At 43.5% G+C, this 24,084-nt stretch overlaps 1 protein-coding gene across 2 annotated transcripts in view; it reads right to left on the bottom strand.

The window, feature by feature from the left end:
* kif3ca (kinesin family member 3Ca) overlaps positions 1–24,084 on the bottom strand; it is a 181,901-nt gene that overhangs the window by 71,384 nt on the left and 86,433 nt on the right. For both annotated transcript variants that reach the window (XM_078213014.1, XM_078213015.1), the window contains exon 3: positions 1,119–1,220. In XM_078213014.1, coding sequence (XP_078069140.1) covers positions 1,119–1,220 — 102 coding nt within the window. The remainder of the gene's footprint in view (positions 1–1,118; positions 1,221–24,084) is intronic.

Below are 24,084 nucleotides of genomic sequence, written 5' to 3'. Positions count from 1 at the left end.
ATATAAATAGCCCATTCAAATCCCAGCGCAGGGAATTCTCCAGCCTTCGAGCATGGCGCAGCGAGAACCACTCCTTGTCTCCACAAGTGGAGACCTGGCGAGATGGTCACACCAGGGTGGTCGGGGGCCATTGAACCCCCGGGTGGTCGGGGGCATGGCCATGCAATGCCTACTGTGTAGTGCAAATCTGGCACACTGGTGCCCGGCAGTGACCATCAGGCAGCCCAGTGGTGCCAGTTGGGTACCACCAGTATGCCAGATGAGCACCAGTGTGCCAGAGGCAGTGCCAAGTGGGTAGGGTGGGGAGGGGGGGGGGGGGGGCGCTATGCGAAGGGGGGGGGGGAGGGGGTTCTGATGGGGGAGGCTATGTGGTGGGGGTCTGACAGGGGGGGGGGGGCATGTCGGGCATAGGGAGAGCCAATGCCGGTGACCTGTGTTCTGGGAGGGGGTGGGGGAACATGCTGCCAATGGGGTGGGGGTGTGGGGGAGGTAGTGGGGGGAGGAAGAGAGTCTCCCAGTGCATTGTGAGATTCCTTGTGAAATGGCACCTGAGCACTCTGAATGAATATTTGATTGTGATAGTGGCAGTCAAGCCCAATCCTGTCCTCATCCTGGGTTTGAAAATCCCCAATGTTCCTTCGCTGCTATAATGGTGGGGGAGTGAGATCAAGATTTGCCATATTTACACACATCACTGACCAGGTCAGGTGGTGTCACGCCGTTTTACTAATTCCAGCAGGTGTCTAGACTGGGATGAGAACTTCTCGCTGAAGCTGAAGAATGCGATGTTTCGTAAGGGCAAGCTGATGTCACTGGCAAAAGTTAATCGTTATCGATTCATTTGTACCAACATTCCATCTTCTGAGATATTCCAAATGCCCGTGGTCACCACTTGACCTCTTCTGTGATGCCGGCATTCCTCTAACATTTAGGTAGCGAGCTGCAGAAGATGTGGCAACCACAATGAAGAGTTGCCAGCTCGGCCTTCTCTTCAATGTTAGGACAGAAATGGGGCAGATGAAAATACATTCATTATTCATGGAAGTGATGGAAGAAAACTCTCAGATAATGCCTTAACATTACCAGCCATGAAGTCAATAAAAGAGACATTTATTTACCTGCTCTGCAATCTCCTGCCTCTTCTGCTCCAGCATTTTCTGTTGTTCGTTGGTGTGGTCCATGATGTTCTTGCCTCCAATGAGTAGCTTGCTTTCCATCGCCTGCAGAAGATAGAGAAATCACCCATTTATAACATCACAGCATCATTTGGAAATTATAATTCTAGCATAAGAAAAAATATTTAGAGCAGATTTTGAGCTCAGTAATTACTCTAATAAAATAATACTAGGATCAGCTCTCCTGCATGAGTTGACATGTTGTCTCCAAGGAATGGAGGTTGTAGATTTCTCAATGCCTGTTTGCAATGATATGAAAGGGCTTCTGATATCGTTAAAAAATTATTCATTTCACTCATTAAGCAGGAGATTGATCCAACTTGGCTGGCCATAGCTTCAGTTACATGCATACCAATTGTTCATCAATACAATTAAAACTGGCGCTAAGGGAAACATTCTTCACCAACCATGACAGCACAGTCAAACAGAACTTTTTTATATGGCAGCTGTGACCATTGGATTTGGTGGCCCACCAGCAGAACGTCCTGGCCAACTGTCCAGACTATAGCAAAGTGGCAACCTCGATTCTTGAGGCCCCTGATTTCATTCCAATTTTACCAATGAGCTGCTCACACCAAAGGCGCAACCCACTGCAACCTGCTTGCTGGGATGTTGGCGGAGACCTGCAGGGAGAGTTTGGGGGTGGCGGCTAGGGGATAAACGACGAGGCCGGCGGGCACTGTACTACAGTATTTTCATGGAGACAAAACAGTACTTTGGCTCCTTCCTTCCTTCCAGAATAGTCCTTTGGTTCCTCAAGCTGGTAAAAGTTAGACAATATTCATGATGGTCAGTTTTAACTTTATGCACTCTTTCAAAATATTCAACAACTTTAGACTTGCACACTATTGCTATTAGGGAGAATGCCACATTGTATGCTGCTAAACAACAACTTCTATACTGTATATAATAGAGGTTCTCTTCTAAGAAGTGATTGGCTATGATGATGACTTAGAAATCTGTCAGATCCACATGTCAACGGTTGCCACTTCCTCACCCACTATATCTTAGCAAGTGGCAGTAGAGAGACATCCACTTCACAAGAAAAGGTCATAATGGGTTTCACTCAGTGAGGCACTGATTACCTGGAAGTGAAAGAGAGGAAGAGTTTCACAAGGATACCTTAAATCTGACAATGACATATTCATGATTTGATTTGGAATGATTTAGGACAGAAGTTGGAGGAAATGGGTCAGGGAGGTTAGTTGTGTCTCTTGACCCTATTTATGAGGTGCACGGTACTCCTTAGAGCTCTTAGATGGGACTGGTGCTTTTTAAGGAGGAAAACCCAATTGGAATTTTTCAGTAGTTGATTGAAGGAGCAGAGATAGGAACGCATTTTTCTCCTCTTACTATTTCAAATCTACTCCAAAACAGGGAGTAGCTCAGAGGATAATCCAAATTGGAAGCGTCCCCATAAGCATTGCTATAAACAAAACCCACAAGGATTTCAAAGGAAAACTGATTGTATTTGAAAAAGAAAACATGCCAAGTGTACAGGGAAGGGGCAGGGGACTGGGACTGTGTGAAGAACTTGGGCAAGTGCCTGTTTCTATTGCTTAAATTCCAAAGAACTGTTGAGGAAAGGGTAGGAAGGAGGCTCTAGCTGATCAGCTGGGACAGGCATATGTGATCCATCCAATGGTCTTGTTCTGTGCTATGATTTGTACAATATTGTGGGTATGGCAACGCATTTGGTGCTCTCTTGGCTGCAGTACCATTGCTCATTGACTATGGACCGACATATCGTTCCTCGGAAATGTTAGAGAGAATCAGTCACGCTCTTTGATGGTAGAGTATCAAATTGAGTAATATTTGGACTAATTTATATATACCAGATCAACTGCTCAAAGTATTACTCACCCTGCATCTGCCACTGCATGTTCATGTCATTCACCATTGCCAATCTGGCTGAAAGAGGGATTTTTGCTTTATTTGTATTCACTCCTGTGTTGAATGTCCACATTGGATTTCTGTCTGAATGCTAAGTTCTATTTCTTGAATAGATTAGATCGAATAGGACAAAATAAAAATCTACTCAAATAAGTTTTTTCTCAGGATCTTAAGGATTACGAGTATGATGCGCTATCAATAAGGCGAAAGACTACCGGTGTGCCAATACAAGTGTAGGCTTTTATTCACAACAGAATCAGGAGCAGATCCCAACAAATAACCGACCTGGACTGAACAAGGGGGAGGAGACAGCCACCTTTATACTAGGTGCCGAGGGGAGGAACCAAACTGGAAGGGGGTGTGTCCAGGTATGACAAACACACACAACGGTGGTCCATATAGGACAAAGGCATAACTGAGGTCCACCACAGAGTACAAATGAAATTTTAACTACACAGCAAGAATCGATTGCACTTATTTTACGTCCTTGGCATTTATTCAAACTGTTTTCCAAATTTTGAAAGAGGTTCAAGATAGGTGGTTAAAAAAAGTCAAGACTTAATGATTGCATTTCTCCGAAGCTGGTCATGATTTTAGTACAACCACAAAGAATATCACAAAGCAACTCACAGCATTAAATTCCTTTTTGAGCATCAGTCACTTCAGTGTATACTATTTTTAGGTTGATCAGCTCAGCAGTCAATTTTGACACAGCAGGTACCACATAGAAAATGAATTGAACTATTTTTGGTGATCGTCGTGCAGGGAGAAATATTATTCATGAAACCAGGGAAACTCCCTGTTCTTTCAGTAATGCACTGGGACTTTAAACATTCACTTGAAGACTTCGGCATGGGCTTTGATTCAACGCCTCATCCTAAAGATAATGGCTCCCACCCGGCATGTTTTACGGTGGTGGAGATGAATCTCCATTGGTGGGATCTTCCCGTCTCATCGAGGTCAATGTTTTATATGGCTTGTTTGCCTTGCTGTTGGGTAACCAGAAGATCCCACCCAATGCCTCCAGCAATTCAGCATTCCCTCATTATTATAACGATAGAATCATACCGTGCAGAAGAGGCCCTTTGGCCTATCGAGTCTGCACTGATAGATTAGAAACACCTGAACTCCCACCTAAACCTATCGACCAGCACTTGGCCCAAATGCTATATAACTGAGATAATATGCGCAAGAGACCGTGAGGAGCGAACCCACAATCTTCTGTCTCAGAGACAATCTGATTAAGCCAAGATGACACTCAAGAAATAAAATAACAATTGAGGGGTTAATTTGCTTTGTACTGTATGGTGTTGGTTGTGAGGTGCCAAATGGCCTCTTGCTGCGCTAGGATTTACATCACACTGCAAATATGTAGATCATAGAATCCTACAGTGCAGAAGGAGGCCATTCGGCCCATCAAATCTGCACCGACCACAATCCCGCCCAGGCCCTATTCCCTTAACCCCATGCATTTACTCCAGCTAGACCCCCTGATGGGGCAATTTAGCATGGCCAATCCACCTAACCCACACATCGTTGGACTGTGGGAGGAAACCGGAGCACCCGAAGGAAACCCACGTGGACAACATGCAAACTCCACAGACAGTGACCCAAGCCGGTAATCGAACCTGGGTCCCTGGCACTGTGAGGCAGCAGTGCTAAATACTGCCACGACTGTGTTAGTGTTCTGCTAACAGCAGTACCACAGATAGTAGGCAGCTTATGCGACTGTGGACCATATACCATAATTTGCCATCAAATCTTAATAATAAACTTTTGCACATGTGCCATCCTCCTGGGAGCAAATACTTACTTTTCAGCAGCAATTTGCCATTATTACTTACTTTATTTATCAACCACTTGTTAAGCAGCAATTATGAAGAAAACGTATTCAGGGTTTGTCTCCAGAAGACATGTTAATTTCTCCCACCTGAAGCTTCATAAGTTCAGAAGATATAGGAGCAGAATTAGGCCATTCGGCCCATCGAGTCCATGCCACCATTCAATTATGGCTGATATGCTCCTCATCCCCATTTTCCTGCCTTCTCCCCATAACCCTTCAACCCAAAATTTACCCACTGTCCCAGCATCCACCGCACTTTGGGGTAGTAAATTCCACAGATTCACAACCCTTTAGGAGAAGTAGTTTCTCCTCAACTCTGTTTTAAATTTGCTCCCCCTTATCCTAAGACTGTGACCTCTCATCCTAAAATGCCCCACCGGCGGAAGCATCCACTCCACTTTATCCAAGCTTTTATCATCTTGTATACCTCAATTTTTCTCCCCTCATTCTTCTAAATTCCAGAGAGTATAGGCCTAGTTTGAGTTGCAGTACGGCATTCCAAAGATAAAGGGAACAATCAAAGGAAACTCCTGCAGTGGACAATACAGCATTACGGGCTGCTTCCAGGTTGCTGCTCAATCATGCATTTACTTAGAACTGATCATTTCTTCTTCAGCTTCGGGGCGGGGGAGTTCTCGAGAGAAGATATGTACTGCAGCATATTATCTTTCGGGGTGATGCAAATGATTTCTTTGGATGTAAAATAATTCCGATGTTTTACACACAGCAACAGAGACTATTCTGACCCGCGAAGCTTCAAGCTCAGCACGAGTATATTCCTTACTTACAAAATATGGGGCTGATTCAAACTACTCTGTCACCATGCTCCCATCAAAAAAATGCTGGTAGTGAAACAGGGATGACAGAAATTTGCATTGTCTTCCTGCACTTTAGATGGTGATCAGAAATAGATGTCCAATCTGTTGCCTGAAACAGACGTGCTTTATTGAAACTTCATATCTGGGTGCTATGACATATTTAGGGTGCCAGTGCAATTCTGGTCTGCCACTTGGACAAGAGACCACTGAAAGCCACTTGGTGAAACATTTCTGTACGAGTTACTCTATACTGGCCCATCTTCCTCCATTACCCTATTCAAATTATTCTATCCATTACCAATCCCTCCACCCCTTCCAGTGTCAGCCCCCACCAGCCCCAACTTATCAATGCTGACTATGCTTTGTGGAGGATATTAAAGTTTTCCACCTCCCCCCTCACTGTCAGCTCACCTATGGACTAAAACCTAAATATCAGGAGGCCTGGGCAATTTCCCCACCCACTTGATGCCCATCTAAATTGAAGATCAGTCTACGCTGCAATGAGTTACATAATGTACATTTCTTCATCTGTCAGATAAATGCTGTTTTGTGTGAAATAAGGCAGTCCAGTCACTCTGTACCAGTCTGTTCGAAGCTGCTGTGAGCCTCTTCTCACAAAGCACTGCCATTCTTCTTCCAAACAGCTACTAAGTCCTCCTGGACAATGATAGAAAGTGAATGTAATCTCAGAATATTTTTCCCATCTTTACCTGGTTCTCTTGTCAGCAGGCAATACATAGGCCTGTCAAAGCTAAATGAAAGTTCAAAGTAAACTTATTTGGCCCCCACTGATTTTATTTTCCATTTGGATTTAAAGTTTAAAAGTGTATTTATTAGTGTCACAAGTAGGCTTACATTAACACTGCAATGAAATTACTGTGAAAAATCCCCCAGTCACCATACACTGATGCCTATTCGGGTACATTGCAGGAGAATTTAGCATGGCCAATGCACCTAACCAGCACGCCTTTTGGACTGTGGGAGGAAACTGAGGCACTCGGAGGAAACCCACACAGACATGGAGAGAACGTGCAGACCCATTCCAACTGAAGACCATCGACTTGATCAAATAGTTGTATTTTGAAAACTCCCAGGTTCAATGGCTGATACAAAGAAACCTACAATGCTTGGGTATCTAAGTTTCATTTTTGAGTTCGGAAATATTTAATGGAATCATAGAATCCCTATAGTGCAGAAAGAGGCCATTTGGTCCATCGAGTCTGCATTAACACCAATCCCACCCAGGCCTTATCCCCATAACCCACGTATTTATCCTGCTAACCTCCCTGACACTAAGATGCAGCTTAACATGGCCAATCCACCTAACCTGCACATCTTTGGAGTGTGGGAGGAAACTGGAGCACCCGGAGGAAACCCATGCCGACACGGGGAGAACAGGCAAACTCCACACAGACAATCACTCAAGGCCAGAAGTGAACCTGGGTTCCTGGTGCTGTGAGGCAGCAGTGCTACCCATTGTGCCACCGTGCCACCCCTTTGCTGTTCCATTTGATTAATGTAACAGCAAAGCTCTATTAAAACAGGCTGGAAAGGGAAAAGTAGTTTATGCCTACGTACACAAATTAATCGTAATTTTTAAAGAGGAGACTGTTTAACTTTTTTCTTTAACTACAAATGAAATTTTCTTTCCCTCTTATTTCATATCATTTGTTGTGCTTTGCCCATCATCATGCCTCCGAAATGTCCTGAGAATTCTAAGTTCAACTTTAAAAACAATGGGGCCTCTGTCTGCCTGCTCGTTGCTTCCAATTAGCTCTTCTTGAGCTTGTTCTGTGTATCTGAGTTTTCTGACTTTCCCACTGCTCTTACCAAAATTCCTCTTCTGGTCTGCTCGATATCTCCAAGACTTCCCATCACTTTATTCTTGGCCCTGCGGTGGCCAAGGCTAAGAAAAGCCATGTGCACCTAATGTTCCCTGTTGAGAGGGAAAGTCATCGTGGAGATGGAGGTCAGAAGATGATGGTCTGCCTGATTAATGCCAATCAATGTGCTAGCTCCCTGACGCCCCATTCTCAGTATATTATCACTGTGTGGGACAGCCTTTTTAAACTCTGGTCGGTTTAAGACTGACTTTACTAATGGGAGTGGGAGCAAACAATATGCCTCTCCCCAGCCCCAGTAAAATTCATCCCACAGTCAGATGTCTGCACCTTTCATTGAAGGTTGCAACAGAAACATAATTCTACGTCTCCAGCTGATGGCTAATTTTTAAAAAATAGTATTTTGAAGAAATTGGCCCCATCACAATGCAAAACCTTCCATTTATAAGCACATGCTGTAGTTTAAAAACATATTACAGAGAAAGGTTAGTATGCTGACTGATTTCTATGTAGTTTTAATTTTATTGGCAGTGTCCTAACTCAATATAGACAACTGTTATCCTTGCATTTACCACTACAAAAACACAAAGGACGTGAAATAATGTTTAGTATTCAGTACAAAATGCTGGTGAATTCAGATCTTCCAGAGAACACAGCACACAGGAGATTACGATGACCTCACTAATAGCATCCCCAGTGTCATGAATATTGGATAAGAATTGCTCTTCCTTTGTGGTGCCTTGCTGTTTATTAATAGAGTGGAGGGCGTCGATGCTGTCCCAGATATAACAAAGCAATTCATAGGAGTTAGATTCTGAAATAGATGCCATTAGTTTTTCATCACAATTATTCCTTCTTCCCACTGATTTGAGTTACTAATAAATAATAGGTGATTGAATAGATCCACAACTACTGTAAAAGTAAACAGAAAATGATACCATTGAAAACAGCAGCAACCTTTTCCATGGGATCTTCTTTGAATTTCAACCAAAGCCTCCCAGTTAAAAGCTGCTGATGCCAGCTCCTGACATTTAGGTCCAATGCAGTCTGTCACAATCTGAAAATAGACTTCTCAGGATTCACGACAATCTAATTGTTCTCATTGCCGGTGAAAGAATGGACAGAAGCACATTGTCCAAATTATTTTTAAAGAACACTGCTATTTGTTAAGAATTTATCCATGCATTTATGATCCCAGCTGATATCACTACCAAACAAGTCAGAACCCAGATAGAACCCAACTTGGTCAATCCTAACTTGTAACTTTTGTTTAGAAACCTGGAGGACGGCGACTGAACAGAGTCACAGGAGTCAGCAGAAGAGCTTTTAGCAAAACCATTTATTAAACAAGAAAAGATGAACCATTTTATAATACTCATCATCCCAGCTATACCTTTACTGACATATCCAGATTTGTCAGGATAACACAAGCTACAAAATCAAATTCGTACTCTAATGTTCACAGTAAATGCATAGTCGATGTAAACCAACAGACAAACTGTGATCAGATAAATCACTATCTGAAACCAAGTGACAGATGCCACCCAAACCAACTTCCGTGGATTTTTCATCAACACCTTCAGCAGCGCTCAGAAAGGTTGGATTTCAAATAAACCTGTTGGACTATAACCTGGCATCGTGTGACCTCTCACCTTGTCCACCCCAGTCCAACACCGGCATCGCCACATCAATCTCATTATCATTGCTGAGTGGCCTTAAAAAAAATCCATTAACTTTTGATTGCTCAGATCCAGAACTTTTTGTCTCTTGAACTAGTTATATGCCTTGGACTGGGAGGGCACAGTTTAATCATTAACAAACTTTAAATGAAAACTGAAATTAGGGGATTTTGCTTCATATGAGCAAGTCTCCCAATGGAGCCAGATAATTCTGTATCAATTAATTACTTTAAAAAAAGATAAAAAATTGAAGGTTAGTTTAGAAACAAATGATCACGGTGATTCCTGTATTGTTGGTGTCAAGTTGGGAACGGAGTAAGTAGCTATCTCAACAATAATTCATTTCCTTGGCTTGTGTTTACATGTCACCCAGAGCATATTATGGCTGATTTTCAAAAGCTCTGTGCTTTCTATTTTGTTTCAGGAAATGGTTCAAGTTGTTTTTGTAATCCTGTCACAGACTGTACACATTTCTCACTGTCAGTGGAATTCAATCGAGTGTGAAACGGAAGATGAGAAGGGCAGACTGGCAATGATTTTGTAAACCACACAGATTGTGGTGCTTGGTTGTTGGATCTTCATGGTTTCAATTGGGATAAGTCTCAGCCCTAGGCTGGTGACTCTATGTGCAGTACTGAGGTCACTGTCTGATCAGTGAACGATAAGAAAATATCACTTGTGATTGCTTTCCAGCGTGACTCTACTTAAATGTATGAGAATGTGAACACCAGGGAAAGGTGTGGTCAGGTTTGGGTCGGATGGGCTTTGGGGTTAAGAAATTAGACAACACTCACTATGAAGGCTCACACAAAAAGATTGGCTGCATATTTCATTTCAGGTTAATATCACTGCAGGCTCAATAAATATGCTCCGAATTTCAGAACATGTTTGTTTTAATGACAGTGTTAACCTGTTTATTTGAAATTTTGTTTTGTGCAGATGAGCCACTCTGTTAGAGTAGTAACAAGAATAATTTGATCTGGATGTGCTACATGTTCTTAGAATCCTGTTGCAGTGTAATTTCCAGGCTTGGTTGTGTACTGCTGAAGCACACGATATTAATTGTCAGAAGAAATATAAATCCAAAAATTTCCTAAAGCAAAAGCGTGACAGAAAATATCATTTCATCAAGTTCAATCTCGAGGACCTTTCATTCTCTAACCCCAATTAGGCATGCGACTGAATTGACTGGTACTTGGAATTGCCTAATGAGGTATTTCAATGGAAGAAGTGTCTAATATGAGGGGAAAGGAACAGATGCCACAACATATTGCTTGGAATGGGGGGTTTTGTGATTCATATTGTTCTAATTATTGCAGAAAACATACAAACTGACAACTTCACTACTGCAAATGACATCTCACCAGCATTCTTTCACAAGGATAAAAGCCCTAAAACATACCCCAAGCACTGTGGGCGAGTTAGAGAACCATTCTAAAGAAATACTCTGCAGAACCTCTTATCAATCATTTGTGCATTATTCTTTTATTCTGTGGGGCTGAAGGATCCTGAGAATATTAGCACAGGATAAAAGGACAATTTGCCACGTTAGTAACAAGAGCTCAGAAATGCAATCAGAAACTTATTGCTACTGAGAAAACTTAAACTTGAAGCCCAACAGTAAATGTTAAAATTAATGCAATTTTAGTGGTGAAGGTACCTTTTACAATGGTGCCCTAATGTAAGTTACAGTAGGAGTCTCTGTGCTCGGACTAGCCACATTGTTAGTGTTCTTAAATAAAGTGCTTAGAATGTTGTGAAAAATAGAGTGCACATTTCTCGCTGAATTAGTGTGCCTAACAGCTCAGCAACAGAAGTGGGACAACGGGGTCAGAGGATAAATTGCTGTTGGCTTTGTGCAGAACTGAAACTGAAAACACAAATAGATAGCAATGGCCCTCAAATTAATGTTGAAATCAATGTGAACAATGTGTGATTTCTTTCAAAAAGCAAAATCCAAATGATTTGATTTATTGTCACATGTATTCGTATCCAGTGAAAAATATTGTTTCTTGCACGCGATGCAGACAAAACGTACCGTTCATACAGAAGGAAACGAGAGAGTGCAGAATGTAGTGTTACAGTCATAGCGAGAGTGTGGAGAAAGATCAACTTAATGCAAGGTAAGTCCATTCAAAAGTCTGACGGCAGCAGGAAGAAGCTGTTCTTGAGTCGGTTGGTACCTGACCTCAGACTTTTGTATCTTTTTCCTGACGGAAGAAGGTGGAAGAGAGAATGTCCGGGGTACATGGGGTCCTTAATTATGCGGGCTGCTTTGCCGAGGCAGTGGGAAGTGTAGACAGAGTCAATGGATGGGAGGCTAGTTTGTGTGATGGATTGGGCTACATTCACGACCTTTTGTAGTTTCTTGTGGTCTTGGGCAGAGCAGGAGCCATACCAAGCTGTGATACAACCAGAAAGGATGCTTTTTATGGTGCGTCTCTAAAAGTTGGTGAAAGTCGTAGCTGACATGCCAAATTTCCTTAATCTTCTGACAAAGTAGAGGTGTTGGCGGGCTTTCTTAACTATAGTGTTGGCATCGAGGGACCAGGACAGGTTGTTGGTGATCTGGACACCAAAAAACTTGAAGCTTTCGACCATTTCTACTTCATTCCCGTTGATGTAGACAGGGGCATGTTCTCCACTACACTATGAATGAGTTGAAATAACAGTTTGTCAGTCAGCATGTTTGAAATCAACAAGGAAATTAGTGTTTTGGGCTGTGTCATCCTTGTTTTGTTCTTATGTGCAGCTCCCAATGTCTTGGCTTTTTGGACATTCTTTGTTTCCCTCATTTCTTCAACCCTTCTTTCTATTGCTCGATGTAAAGATCTCAGTTGACATCCTTTTAATTAGATTACAGGTCATTTTTCCTGATCAGTCCTTTCTGGTTTTGTTCATTTTTTGAAAACATTTGCAGGGCTATGGGGAAAAGGTGGGGTGAGTGTGACTAGGTTAGCTGCTCTTGGAGAGAGCTGGCCTGACACTTACATCTGTGCTATAACCATTCTACCACTCTGTGGGCAGGATTTTCCAGCCATTCCCATTGGCAGGAACTTCTGGTCCCACTGTCGGTGACCCCCTCACCCCGGGTAAAGGGTGTGAACAACAGGAAACCGCTTTGAGAGCAGCGGGACTGGAAGATCACACTGCCAGCCAATGTTGAAAAAGACTGCAAGGAACTACAAAAGGTTGTGAATGTAGCCCAATCCATCACTCAAACCAGCCTCCCATCCATTGACTCTGTCTACACTTCCCGCTGCCTCAACAAAGCAGCCAGCATAATTAAGGACCCCACGCACCCAGGACATTCTCTCTTCCACCTTCTTCCTTTGGGAAAAAGATACAAAAGTCTGAGGTCACGTACCAACCGACTCAAGAACAACTTCTTCCCTGCTGCCATCAGACTTTTGAATGGACTTACTTTGCATTAAATTGATCTTTCTCTACACCCTAGCTATGACTGTAACACTACATTCTGCACTCTCTCATTTCCTTCTCTCGGCACGGTATGCTTTGTCTGTATAGGGCGCAGGGAACAATACTTTTCATTGTATGTTAATACATGTGACAATAATAAATCAAATCAAATCGGGCTGCCGTTGCAAGACACACCACAAATGTGCAGAATATCCCATCCTAGGAGTCTATTTTCTCTCCCATTTCTTTATTCTGATTCCTTTATTGATCTTTGTTCATCAATGGAAATACTAATCTTTTCCATTTATAGCGGAGACTCAATTAACCACATTCAGATTATCTGCTACAGTCTGCATTGCACAAAACCTTGCATAAAACATTGAAAATACATATTTTTGTCTATTGCTATCAGTATAGTTGATCCATTTCATGGCTCTTGTACCATGTATGCAATATCAACATTTGAGCGCACTCTCTGTAATTTGCACTGCTCTCTGCTTTTTTTTCCACTTCTTCGACGTGGCACATGAATTAATGTGCTGTTTTGAGAGATTTTATGAGTCTAAAAGGTAAATATCCTTGTGCAGCAAATGTCTTTCCTGAGATAGTAAGAACAGGAGGAATTGGGGAGGTGTTTGGAGACTATTCACTCTAAAAATGAGAATAAGGGCAATCTTTACTGCAAATAACTCAATTCTCAAGAGTACAAAGAAACGGAATGAAAAATCTGACCTGACTGACCCTGTTATTATGTAAAGTCTTGCATTTATATTACATCTTTCACAATTTCAGAATGTCCCAAAGTACTTTAAAATCAACGTGTTTTTGGACAGCTCTCAATTGTAATGAGTGCATCAGTTAATTTGCACATAGCAAACTCCCCCAAGGAGTAAGCGACTAGAGAATTGCTATTTTCCGATGATGCTGGCTCAGGATTAATTATTTGCCAGAACCCTGGGGAAAACTATAATGTAGTATATTAATTGAACTTATGAACTCAGCAACCCGTGCAGTAAAGTTCAGTTTTAATGACACCATGTATGCCCAAACGGATAGCCAGGGGAATCCCCTCTATTTCTATCGTTCACTAACATTTTTGTTCGTTGCCACAAGAAATGCGTATTTAGTTGAATGACCCCCAACCACTTATCCCAAGCATATTTCTGATACGTAGATATGTTCACAATCTTTGAATCCACTGCCGTGTGCAAGGATTTCCTTAAACATTTTAATCCGTTTCATCTTGTGCTCAAATTCTCTTTTGAGATGAAGCAGTCTAATGAGCTCCTTTTCCTTGACGTGCTAATTGAGAAAACTGTTGACGGTTCTCCACTACTATCTGTTGCAATCTATATACCTTCATCAGTCAGCATACACATTGGGATTCCAAAAGCTCCACCTGCCATAAGCTTGGCCTAATCAGCAATCTTGTAAACAGGGCCTGAGCCATTTGCTGACTTTGAAAGCTGAGGAACAAAGAGAGTACATCAACAAAATCCTGTAGAATGATGACTACCCTGGTCAGAGCACTGATCGCTGTGTATCAGACAAAGCTTGCAAATGGATCAAAGCTGCCACTTTCAAATCTGAAAAGTGCCCGTTGATTTCAGATTATCCTAGAAAGGCAAAGGATCTCAAAAACTTGAAAAACAGGTTGAGTAAGCCGTTTCACATTGCCACTATGCAGTAGCTCTGTGAGTGGTATTTTCCACTAACAGGATGCTGCAGTCAGTGCAGACAAAACTGAGCAATGGTGTATGAGTGTCAATGCTGGTGTGATGTCAGTTTTGTAGGCCATATATCCCAACGGTGGGCTGATTGGACCAGAGTACAGACCATACTCAACCAGACTGCCGTTGCAAAACCCCAAAATGAAACGTCAACAATTAGATGTTATTCAGTGCTTGAGCAGCACTTGCTGAATAATCCTGAGTGTACAAATAGCTATACTAGCAACCAATTTAAGATAATCAGTCAAGCTCATAATGTAGCTTATTTACACTTGCCTGAAGTGACAAGCATTCATATGCAAGGATTCCCCCTCTGCGAACAAAAGGAAGATAGTCAGGTTTTGCTGCTTTTTTGAGTTGCCTGAGAATTTGGGGAGCTGAGAGTTTCTCCTTACTTTTTCCATGGCAATGTCTTGACCAATCAGAGTTGACTTGCCAATCAGCCAGCCCTCTTTATTCCCAAAGTATATATTGTTGTGATTATTTGCTAAGTGATAAAGTATCGCTGAAACTGAAAGACAGCGCCTACAAGACAGTTGTGAGACTGGTCTTGTTGTATAAGGCAGAAACTTGCGCAACACCAAGAAGAGAGCAACAAGGACTGGATACTAATCAGGTGCCAATGCTGAGATGGATGTGTGGACTAATGAGAGAGGACAATATCAAAAATGATACATTGGGTAGTCAATGAAGACTGTGGGAGCATTGAGGAAAGTACCTGAGCAGATTGAAATGGTATGGTCATCTGGTGCAGAGAGTGTGAAGAAATGTGCTAAGGAGAAAGATGGAAACAGTACTGCCAGGAAGGAGGAGGAGAGGAAGACTTAAGATCAGATATGATAGTGAGAGACTTAACTGCAGCAGGTTTGGAAGGGTTTCTGACAGGAACAGATGGAGGAAGATGATAAACTATCATTGAGGCAACCCTAAGTAAAATAGAAGAAGCTGAAAGAAAGGGTTGCTGTCCACTTATTTACATGTCCAAATTCTTTTAACATTAGATTCAATAATAGATAACTGAGCTATACTATGTAAGTTGCTTTTTCATATCACTGTCCCTGTCTAGCCCAATATTTAAGTCTGCAAAAGCCGAAATATTCAGTGTAGGTATTTGAACAGATTTAAAAATTGACTGATCATTGCAGGTTGAACTCCAATAGCCAGTCAGTGAAGGATAGAACTGGAACCTAGTCTTTATAAACATGAAAGCTTTGGTTTATAGAGATGCACATTACATGTCCGGCACCTCCAAATCACCCACCACAGTTCCGAACTATACACTTCTTTTTGACAACCAAAACGGTTGCTCATGTTCTGAAGTTATTTGTGAAGTATGTCAGTGCTTGGATGTTTAAAATGCAGGTGCCTATAGGGTCCACAGGTTGCAACCTTTGCAACAAGGACCAAACATCAAGGTTGCCTTGGTAACAGGCTTTTGAATTTTGACAGGCTATCAGTTTAAAGAAGACACTCAGCTATCAGGAACCTATCGAATTTGAATTTGCTGTTGTTGACAACATCAGACCAATCCTGGTGTAGGAAAATTGATAGGTCATCACAGTTATAAAGAGGAACTCAACTGCCTGCTTGCAGTTCAACGGAAGGGCTGCCACCTCTCAACACCTGAAGAGGGAAAGAGCAGCTCCTTGCCAGCTTAAAAATATCTCTTAAGCAAACTCTCCATCCATCTAACGAAGGGTACCAAAATCAGAAAGAGCTTACACACAGCGGAATTGACAAAAGAACTCCAAAAGTTTTCCAAAGCCAAAACACTTGGTTGTATTTTTTTTTGAGAGTGACTAAATTCTGGGTTTTTTTGGTAATGAACAGGCTATGTATTTATTTGAACAGCATTCCAGCAGTATCTTACTTTAATCGGTATGTTACGTGTTCAGTTAAATTTCCCGATTGGTTGAATAAATAACTTGTTAATGGTTCATTTAAAGCGAGTGTCAGGTATCTTTGTCAATGAACTTCTAAAGGTTAATGAAGAACAGTTCACACACCTTCCCAAACACTTTTAACAGATTGAGAAGCAAGGTAGTTCTCTTTGGGGGATTCAGCGTGTCTTCTCAAAAGGGGATCAACCTCTGCGCCGTAACACTAATGACAAGGAGATTCGTGCCTCTAAAGCACCACTGATAAACTCCTAACAAAAAAGAACCAACATTTTCAAGATAACCTAGCAAAGCAGATTCAAATAACATTCCCAGGGCTATATCCCAGTCTGCCCTACTCCTCTATATAAACATGAACACAGGGGGAATCCTCAGTTAATAAGTGGATTTTGATGAATCATTGTAATTGTACTGAGTTGTTGTTTCATTAATTTGAGCTCATTTGGAAGGAGAGACTTCCACATGCCTTCTGTGACTATTAAACATATAACTGACACGTTGAATATACTGGTAATGTAAAATCTAATCATGGTCTGCTCTTCTCCAAAAATAAATAGAGCAACAAAAGCATGCTGCAAATATACAGGTTGATAAGCATCTGTAAAGACAAAAGATAAGTTAATGTTGTGGATGTGACCTGACATCAAAATTTCTATATCAGTGCATAATAAAGGCTCCACTCCAGAGTTTGTCGCTCCAACTGACTGGGTTAGTATGGAGCAAAAAGCACTTTGCACTTAACGGGGTTTTACACTGTATTGGTGTCCACAATCTGACCTCTATATCAAGGATCAATGGCCATTAGATATAAATCATCATGTAAAGCGTCACATGAACAGGCGATTGTCTCAGTTGGTTTTCCCATTAGCGCATTTTGCAAAGGTAACTATTTGAACAATTTTGCAATGTAAATACAGTGCATAATACAAGACTGATATCTAAGGAAACACCCAGCAAGGTAAAAATGGAGTGACAGCTTTCTCACAATTCACTGAATGAACAGATTAGGATCAGAACCGGTGTTAGATACGGTCACGGGCAGGTTCCTGTGTACTCCAATCCAAACTTCTCCTGCATAAGGTTTTTGGAAAACCAACATGAAAATTGAAGCTGCACTTGAGAATGTTTTGTCAGTACATGCTACATAACTGAAAGTCAAGATGGAGAGTAGCAGGAATTCCACTATCCCTGTCCAAAATCCCAAAACACTGTATAACACTATGGATTGAGGGTCAGAGTCAGGTTTTAGTTTTCATAAAGATGATGCTGTTTAGTGGTTGATTCTTCCTCAAAAGGAATGGTGGTGCAATGGTTAGCACTGCTGCCTCACAGTACCACAGACGTGGGTTCAATTCTGGCCTCGGGTCACTGTGTGGGGTTTGCACATTCTTCCTGTGTCTGTGTGGGTTCCTTCCAGGTGCTCTGGTTCCCTCCCACGCTCCAAACACGCTCCAAAAAATTCTCCCTCGGTGTCAGGGAGATTAGTAGGGTAAATACGTGGGGTTGCGGGGATAGGGCCTGGGTGGGATTGTTTTCAGTGCAGCCTTGATTGGCCAAATGGCCTCTTTCTGCACTGTAGGGATTCTTGGTGATTGAATCAGAATGAAATTCAAAAAACCTCATACATTCGGCTTTGATGAGCAAACATTGCCACGTGAGTGGAGAAGACATGGGGCCGGATTTCTCCAACCTTGCCCGCAGCTGGGATTCTCCAGTCCCACTTCAGTGGACAGAGGTTTGACTGAACGCCAAATTATCCATTCTCGCTGGCAGCAGCGGCAGAGCGTGTACGGCCGGAGAATCTGGCCCATACTTTCACATTGAACTTCTGCTGCGGTTCAAATACATGAATTTTTAATTGAAGATTACCACTCAATAACAGCAGAGCATAGCATGAACCTAATTGCTTTTAAAAATTCATTACATATCTGAAGATGGTATTCACAATATGTTTGGTGACCTCTTTGTAACCTTTTACACATGTGCATTAAATCCACCATAAAGGATCAGGGCCGGGGCGGGGCAGAAGATCAAGAAGAAAAATTCATGCTTGGTGAAGAATTGAAGATGAAAGATTATAGCCAGGATTTTCCAGCCCTGTTGTGGTGGGATCTGCCACAGGAGTTGGAGGCCCAGTCAAAAGTACACTGACTTTCGGCGGGACTGGACAATCCTGTTGTGGGCGGGGCCAGAAATTCCAATCCTACGCGTGCGCAAGGATCAATGCACCATCTTAAGAGGAGCTGCAATTTGGTTAGCCATGTTCTGTGGCAAAACAGCATGTGAATAAGGCTCAGACTTGACACATCATGCAAACTAACCTCCCTCGAAAGCAACCCTTGCCCCAATAACACACAAATATTTGTATCATTGCATAATGTTCTCATTAGGGTTTGTTGTCTTTGATACAATAATGGACCTATTCATTTAGGGTTTGCTCAGAGCTGTTTTATGTTACTCTTCTTGGATGGATCTGTGATGAATTGAAGATGAGAAATTAAGAGGAGATATCTCCATTATTGAGACTAAGTGTGGTGGTGGATGGGTCGGGTGGCACCTTTCCCGCTGGCAAAACTGGCAGGAACCTCATTAATTATGCGCAGGTGAGTTCCCTCCGAGTCACCTGGCATGCTGGGAGCTGATTTGTGCACCTGACATCTGCTGGCAAGTTTGAAGGTCCCAGTGCCATATTTAAATACCAGTCTGGCACACTCATATCACTCTCTCCAGCCCATTTGCCTTCACCAGATCATGCAGGATGTCAGCAGCCCAGGGGGAAAAGGGTAGCAGCCTCAAGAAGAAGTCTGTTTCTCGGTTCAACCACCCTTCCCTGAGCCCATTTACCTACGAAGTGCCCATGCCCCACTTGGACCTCGACCCACCGCATCTGGAGTCTTTGCGCATCCATTTGCAGTGAATGATATCCCTTTGACACCCTGGTTTATGAGATTTTCATGCAGCCTTGTCAGGGTCTCACTTCCCTCCCATCAGTCTTCCCTCTGCCTTCCACTGTTCGTCTTTATCGTGCACCTTCTTGCTCCTCTGCTTACCATTGTGAGCCCTTATCCTTCTCCCCAGTCCTTTCACAGCCATCCTGTTACATTGCGCTCCCCCCTGCCCCCCCCCCCCCCCCCCCCGGTCAGATCCGGTCACTCCCTCGGTCTCAGCTTGCACTCCACTTTCAGACCTTTGTTGCACAGGCTGCCTGAAGCCAGTGCTGTCCAGATAGACATTGGAGTGTGACACCAGTGGGGAGGAGATCCTTGTACCCCCCTATCCCGGGCGCTGTACTGCTCAAACTCAGTGACACAGGAGAATCCATGAGTCCAGCAGTACAGTGCTGCCGATGAAGATCAGCTCAGTATAGAGATAGAGGGCAGGAACCGGGCTGCCCCGGCAGAGTGATGTACAGCTCATCAGGAGCACCATAGCACAATGGCAGAAGGGCTTTGTTGCACTCACCTCAAAGTCTCTTGCAAACTGAGGACCACCTTGGGCATGCCATTCTTCAGTAATTGAGTTTGAGACTGAGATAATTTCAGGTTGGTGTGATGCAGGATTGGAAAGCCTGATGGGATGCTGGAGGGCAGATGTTTTAATGAGCATTCATAAGATGTAAATGAATGTGAATGGAATCCACACCGTCAGCCAGCAGGAAGAGCGACCCACCACTGGGAGAATTGCAACCTGATTTTACAATGGTGAGTTTCCAACTTTTTGGTTCCCACAAGATTCCCCCCGCACTCCCCTCCCCGCCACCAAACCCACTGCAGGTGGGATGGGAGAAGTTCACCCTAAGTGTGGGTGAAAGTCTAAGGGCCATCTCAAAATAGCAGCATTTGGTTAGTCATTTTCTGTGGTAAAACAGCTACTACAAAAACTGAAACTTGCACATCTTCTGATGCTTATCATGTCTCTGAAACATTATCATAGAAATCATAGAAACCCTACAGTGCAGAAGGAGGCCATTCGGCCCATCGAGTCTGCACCGACCACAATCCCACCCAGGCCCTACCCCCACATATTTACCCGCTAATCCCTCTAACCTACGCATCTCAGGGGCAATTTTAACCTGGCCTATCAACCTAACCCGCACATCTTTGGACTGTGGGAGGAAACCGGAGCACCCGGAGGAAACCCACGCAAACACGAGGAGAATGTGCAAACTCCACACAGACAGTGACCCGAGCCGGGAATCGAACCCGGGACCCTGGAGCTGTGAAGCATTTTAAATGCAATGAAAAATGTTGAAGTCCTGATCCTGTTGTTATATGGAAACAAATGCACACTGTGCATCAATCTGAGGCGATTTACTGAGTATTTTTGTACACTGCCCTGTGTTATTTATATCGAGCCTCTGCTACTCTTCATGGTTCACAAGAAAGTGATTTTGGAACTTGCTCTAATGGATGAGCCTTCACGTTCTAGCAGTCATCCTTTTATTCTTTGATCTTCTTCAAAAGTGGCAGACAAATATGATTGTTGCAACAGAAAAGCATGTTGCTAACTGCCGGGAAAGCAGACCTTCAGTCAGACATCGATAAATTAGAACCGGTTTCAGTTCTTCCGGACGACCGCTTTTTGGAAAGAGCCCTAACAAGGTTGCATGGCTGGGTGAATCACCCCATAACTCTTGGAAAGCCAGCAGCCAAGTAGACTGGGCAGCAAATGCTCTCCTAAATAATGCATTGTTCATGTCTTTTAGGAGAAACTTACAATAGCCTAGATAACATTGCAGAAGATACAGGAAGGATGTGGAAAAGATTGAAAGGGTGCAGAGGAGATTTACAAGGATGTTGCCTGGATTGAGTGGCATGCCTTATGAGGATAGGCCGAGGGAGCTCGGTCTTTTCTCCTTGGAGAGATGTAGGATGAGAGGAGACTTAATAGAGGTATATAAGATGTTGAGAGGCATAGATCGGGTGGACTCTCAGAGGCTTTTTATCAGGGTGGAAATGGCTGCTACGAGAGGACACAGGTTTAAGGTGCTGGGGGGTAGGTACAGGGGAAATGTTAGGAGGAAGTTTTTCACACAGAGGGTGGTGGGCGAGTGGAATCGACTGCCGTCAGTGGTGGTGGAGGCAAACTCAATAGGGTCTTTTAAGAGACTCCTGGATGAGTACATGGGACTTAATAGGATGGAGGGTTATAGGTAGGCCTAAAAGGTAGGGATATGTTTGGCACAACTTGTGGGGCCGAAGGGCCTGTTTTGTGCTGTAGTTTTCTATGTTTCTATACCAGTGTGATCTGGATGGAGCTTCACACAAAAATTGATGACTACGATGACCTTGACTACCACTGGCAGTGCCAACTTCACAGCAGAAATTGTCTTCCTGTTGAAGATGGTACAGCTTTGAAACAATCTCCCTGCTTCACTTCATCATCCAAAAGCACTGATGTTCACTCAATCATCGACAAAAATAACTGGGCTGATGTACCCAATGGTTATCCTGGCAGAATATGGGCCCCATTTGTACTTGGGTCAGGGAGAGAGCAGTAGAAGGATTGAAGGGCTGATTTCTGGATGGAAAACCGGGAATGACTGGCATGTCCTGTTGAAATTAACTGCAGGGCGTCATTTATATTTTTCAACAAACTTCCCGCCTGTCAGCCAGTGCTGGGTCAGTTAGACTGATCGCATGGAGGTAAACGTCATAGAGTCAACGTATTGGACCTGGAGGAAATACTCCTGCTTCTCCTGGCCCACAGACAGAACAATAAAGGCAATACCCTCATGAATCTGCCAGAATTCCCAGCCTCCATGAATTACAAAATGCAATTGCCGTTGAAATGGAGGCAGGTAGCCTCTCTTGTAACCACCACTTTCTGAGGGTGGATTGGTTGCTTCCTCCCCACCCAACCCACCTCCATTAAAATTGGAAGCGAGTGGGTTGGGTTTGAAAATTAACCTTGCAGATTATTTTTCTCCTGGGCCAGAATTTTTAGAATGGCAGGTTTTCCTTCCCAAGAACACATCCTTGCCATTATGACCTGCCTTGCAGCCATTTAATGCTCCCCTCACATGGTGCTCGGCTCCGCCTCAGAGAGCTGGCAGCCAATCTGATTGGCCAACAGCTCTGTGGGATCAGCAGCCATAGACAGGCCTGGGACTGCAAGAGGCTGCCAGAGTCTAAGTCCCAGGAGTCCAGAGCCAGGTACGTTTTGGGGCTGACTAGGTGTGGTGGGCAGAGTGGGTGTAGGAGAGGGGAGGGAGGGAGATCAGTCATTCAGGGGAGTGCCCAAAGTTTAGGGTTGCTGATGGAAGCCCCACCCAAAGTTTGACGGTTACTTTCCTGGTTTCGCCCCTGCCTCTGAACTCCTGCAGCCAGCCTGAAAATTGAGGCTGGGTGAAAGACAACCTCAATATAGGCAACGGCGGGTGGTGCACCTCTAGGCCTCGCCCAGCCCAACGTAAAGTTGCAGGGAGGTCAGGACAGGCAGGAACCCGATGGGAAGGCCATCTGCAAAATTTTACAGCCCACCTCCAGCCTACAAATCTGCCAGTGGGCGATGTAAAAATGGTTTTTGTGTTGTCTGATACCTCTGCCAGGCCTTCTCTGCTCTTGCATTGCTTGAGAGAGACCGGCAAGTACTAAAGCCATATTCAAAGCAAATTACTGCGGATGCTGGAAAATCTCAACAGGTCTGACAGCATCTGTGGGGAGAAAATAGAGCCAATGTTTCAAGTCAGGATGACCCTTTGTCAGAGCTTGTATTTTGCAGTGTATCTTGAATCTACCCAAAAGCAGCCATCCTTTTCTTAACTCAATAAGAAAATGATGTTGGCTATACTGCAGCCACGGTTAATAAGGATAGAAGGAATGTAGCCAGTGAACGGCCATTACAATTTTTGCATGGGTCCCTCCTTAGGTGAGTAATTATTCCCTGAATAACGGGCTAAATAAATGTAACCAATCAGTGAGGGAGGTTTGTGAGCACAAATGTCTTTGATCTTAATAAAAATTGGCGACCAAGTATAAATCAATTATGAAGTTTGGGCTCGCCATCAATCTGCTCAAATAATGCCCATGTTCGACACAATATAAACTGTTATTCCTGCACTTGTGCTTAAAAGTAGTTAAGTTACATAATCAGTGATACAATTAGAGTATTGCATAACCAAATACTGCAAATATATTCACTTAAACACAGTAAAGATAAACACTAAAACAAAATAATTAACTATTTTGTAACAGATTGCTCTGCACAGCATTCAAAAGCCACGGAGATATAGGGTGGGATCTTGAGCCCACTCTCGCCGTCCGCGAGATTGCCATTGGGATCTCAAGATGCTGCGAAAGTCAGAAGCTGTAGATTCCACCGGCGAGATTGCGAACCTGATTTAAATACATTTTAATGGATTTGACTATAATTAACCCACCCTACACTGACCCTACCCCACCTGTCGTACATGCTAGTGAGGTTTACAATAGGTTCACCCAAACATGATCCCGTCGTGGGGATCCTCCCAGGGGCGTAAAGGTGAATACAGCCCCCTGGGGAGATGGGGATATGCCAGGCTCTGATGGGGGTGGGGAGCGTTGGAAGAGGTGCCGGCTGCTCTGATGGGGGAGAAAGACTGGCTCCAATCGAGAGTGGGGAATGGTGCCGGCTCTGATCAGCGTGTGGGAGAAGGGATGCTGGCTCCAACTCTGATCAGGCGGGGTGAGGTGGGGGGGGGAGCCCCTTAGACCTCAATGCTGGGCTGAGGGGGAGGTTTATTCATGTTCTGATTGGGGTGCCCTTTGAACCTGGCACCCTGAGCTCAATGCAGCTGGGATTTGTCG

Source organism: Mustelus asterias, chromosome 5 (genome assembly GCF_964213995.1).
Source record: "Mustelus asterias chromosome 5, sMusAst1.hap1.1, whole genome shotgun sequence".
In the NCBI taxonomy this organism is placed as follows: domain Eukaryota; kingdom Metazoa; phylum Chordata; class Chondrichthyes; order Carcharhiniformes; family Triakidae; genus Mustelus; species Mustelus asterias.
The sequence above is the reverse complement of the archived record's forward strand: the minus strand, read 5'-3'. Positions and strand labels throughout refer to the sequence as shown.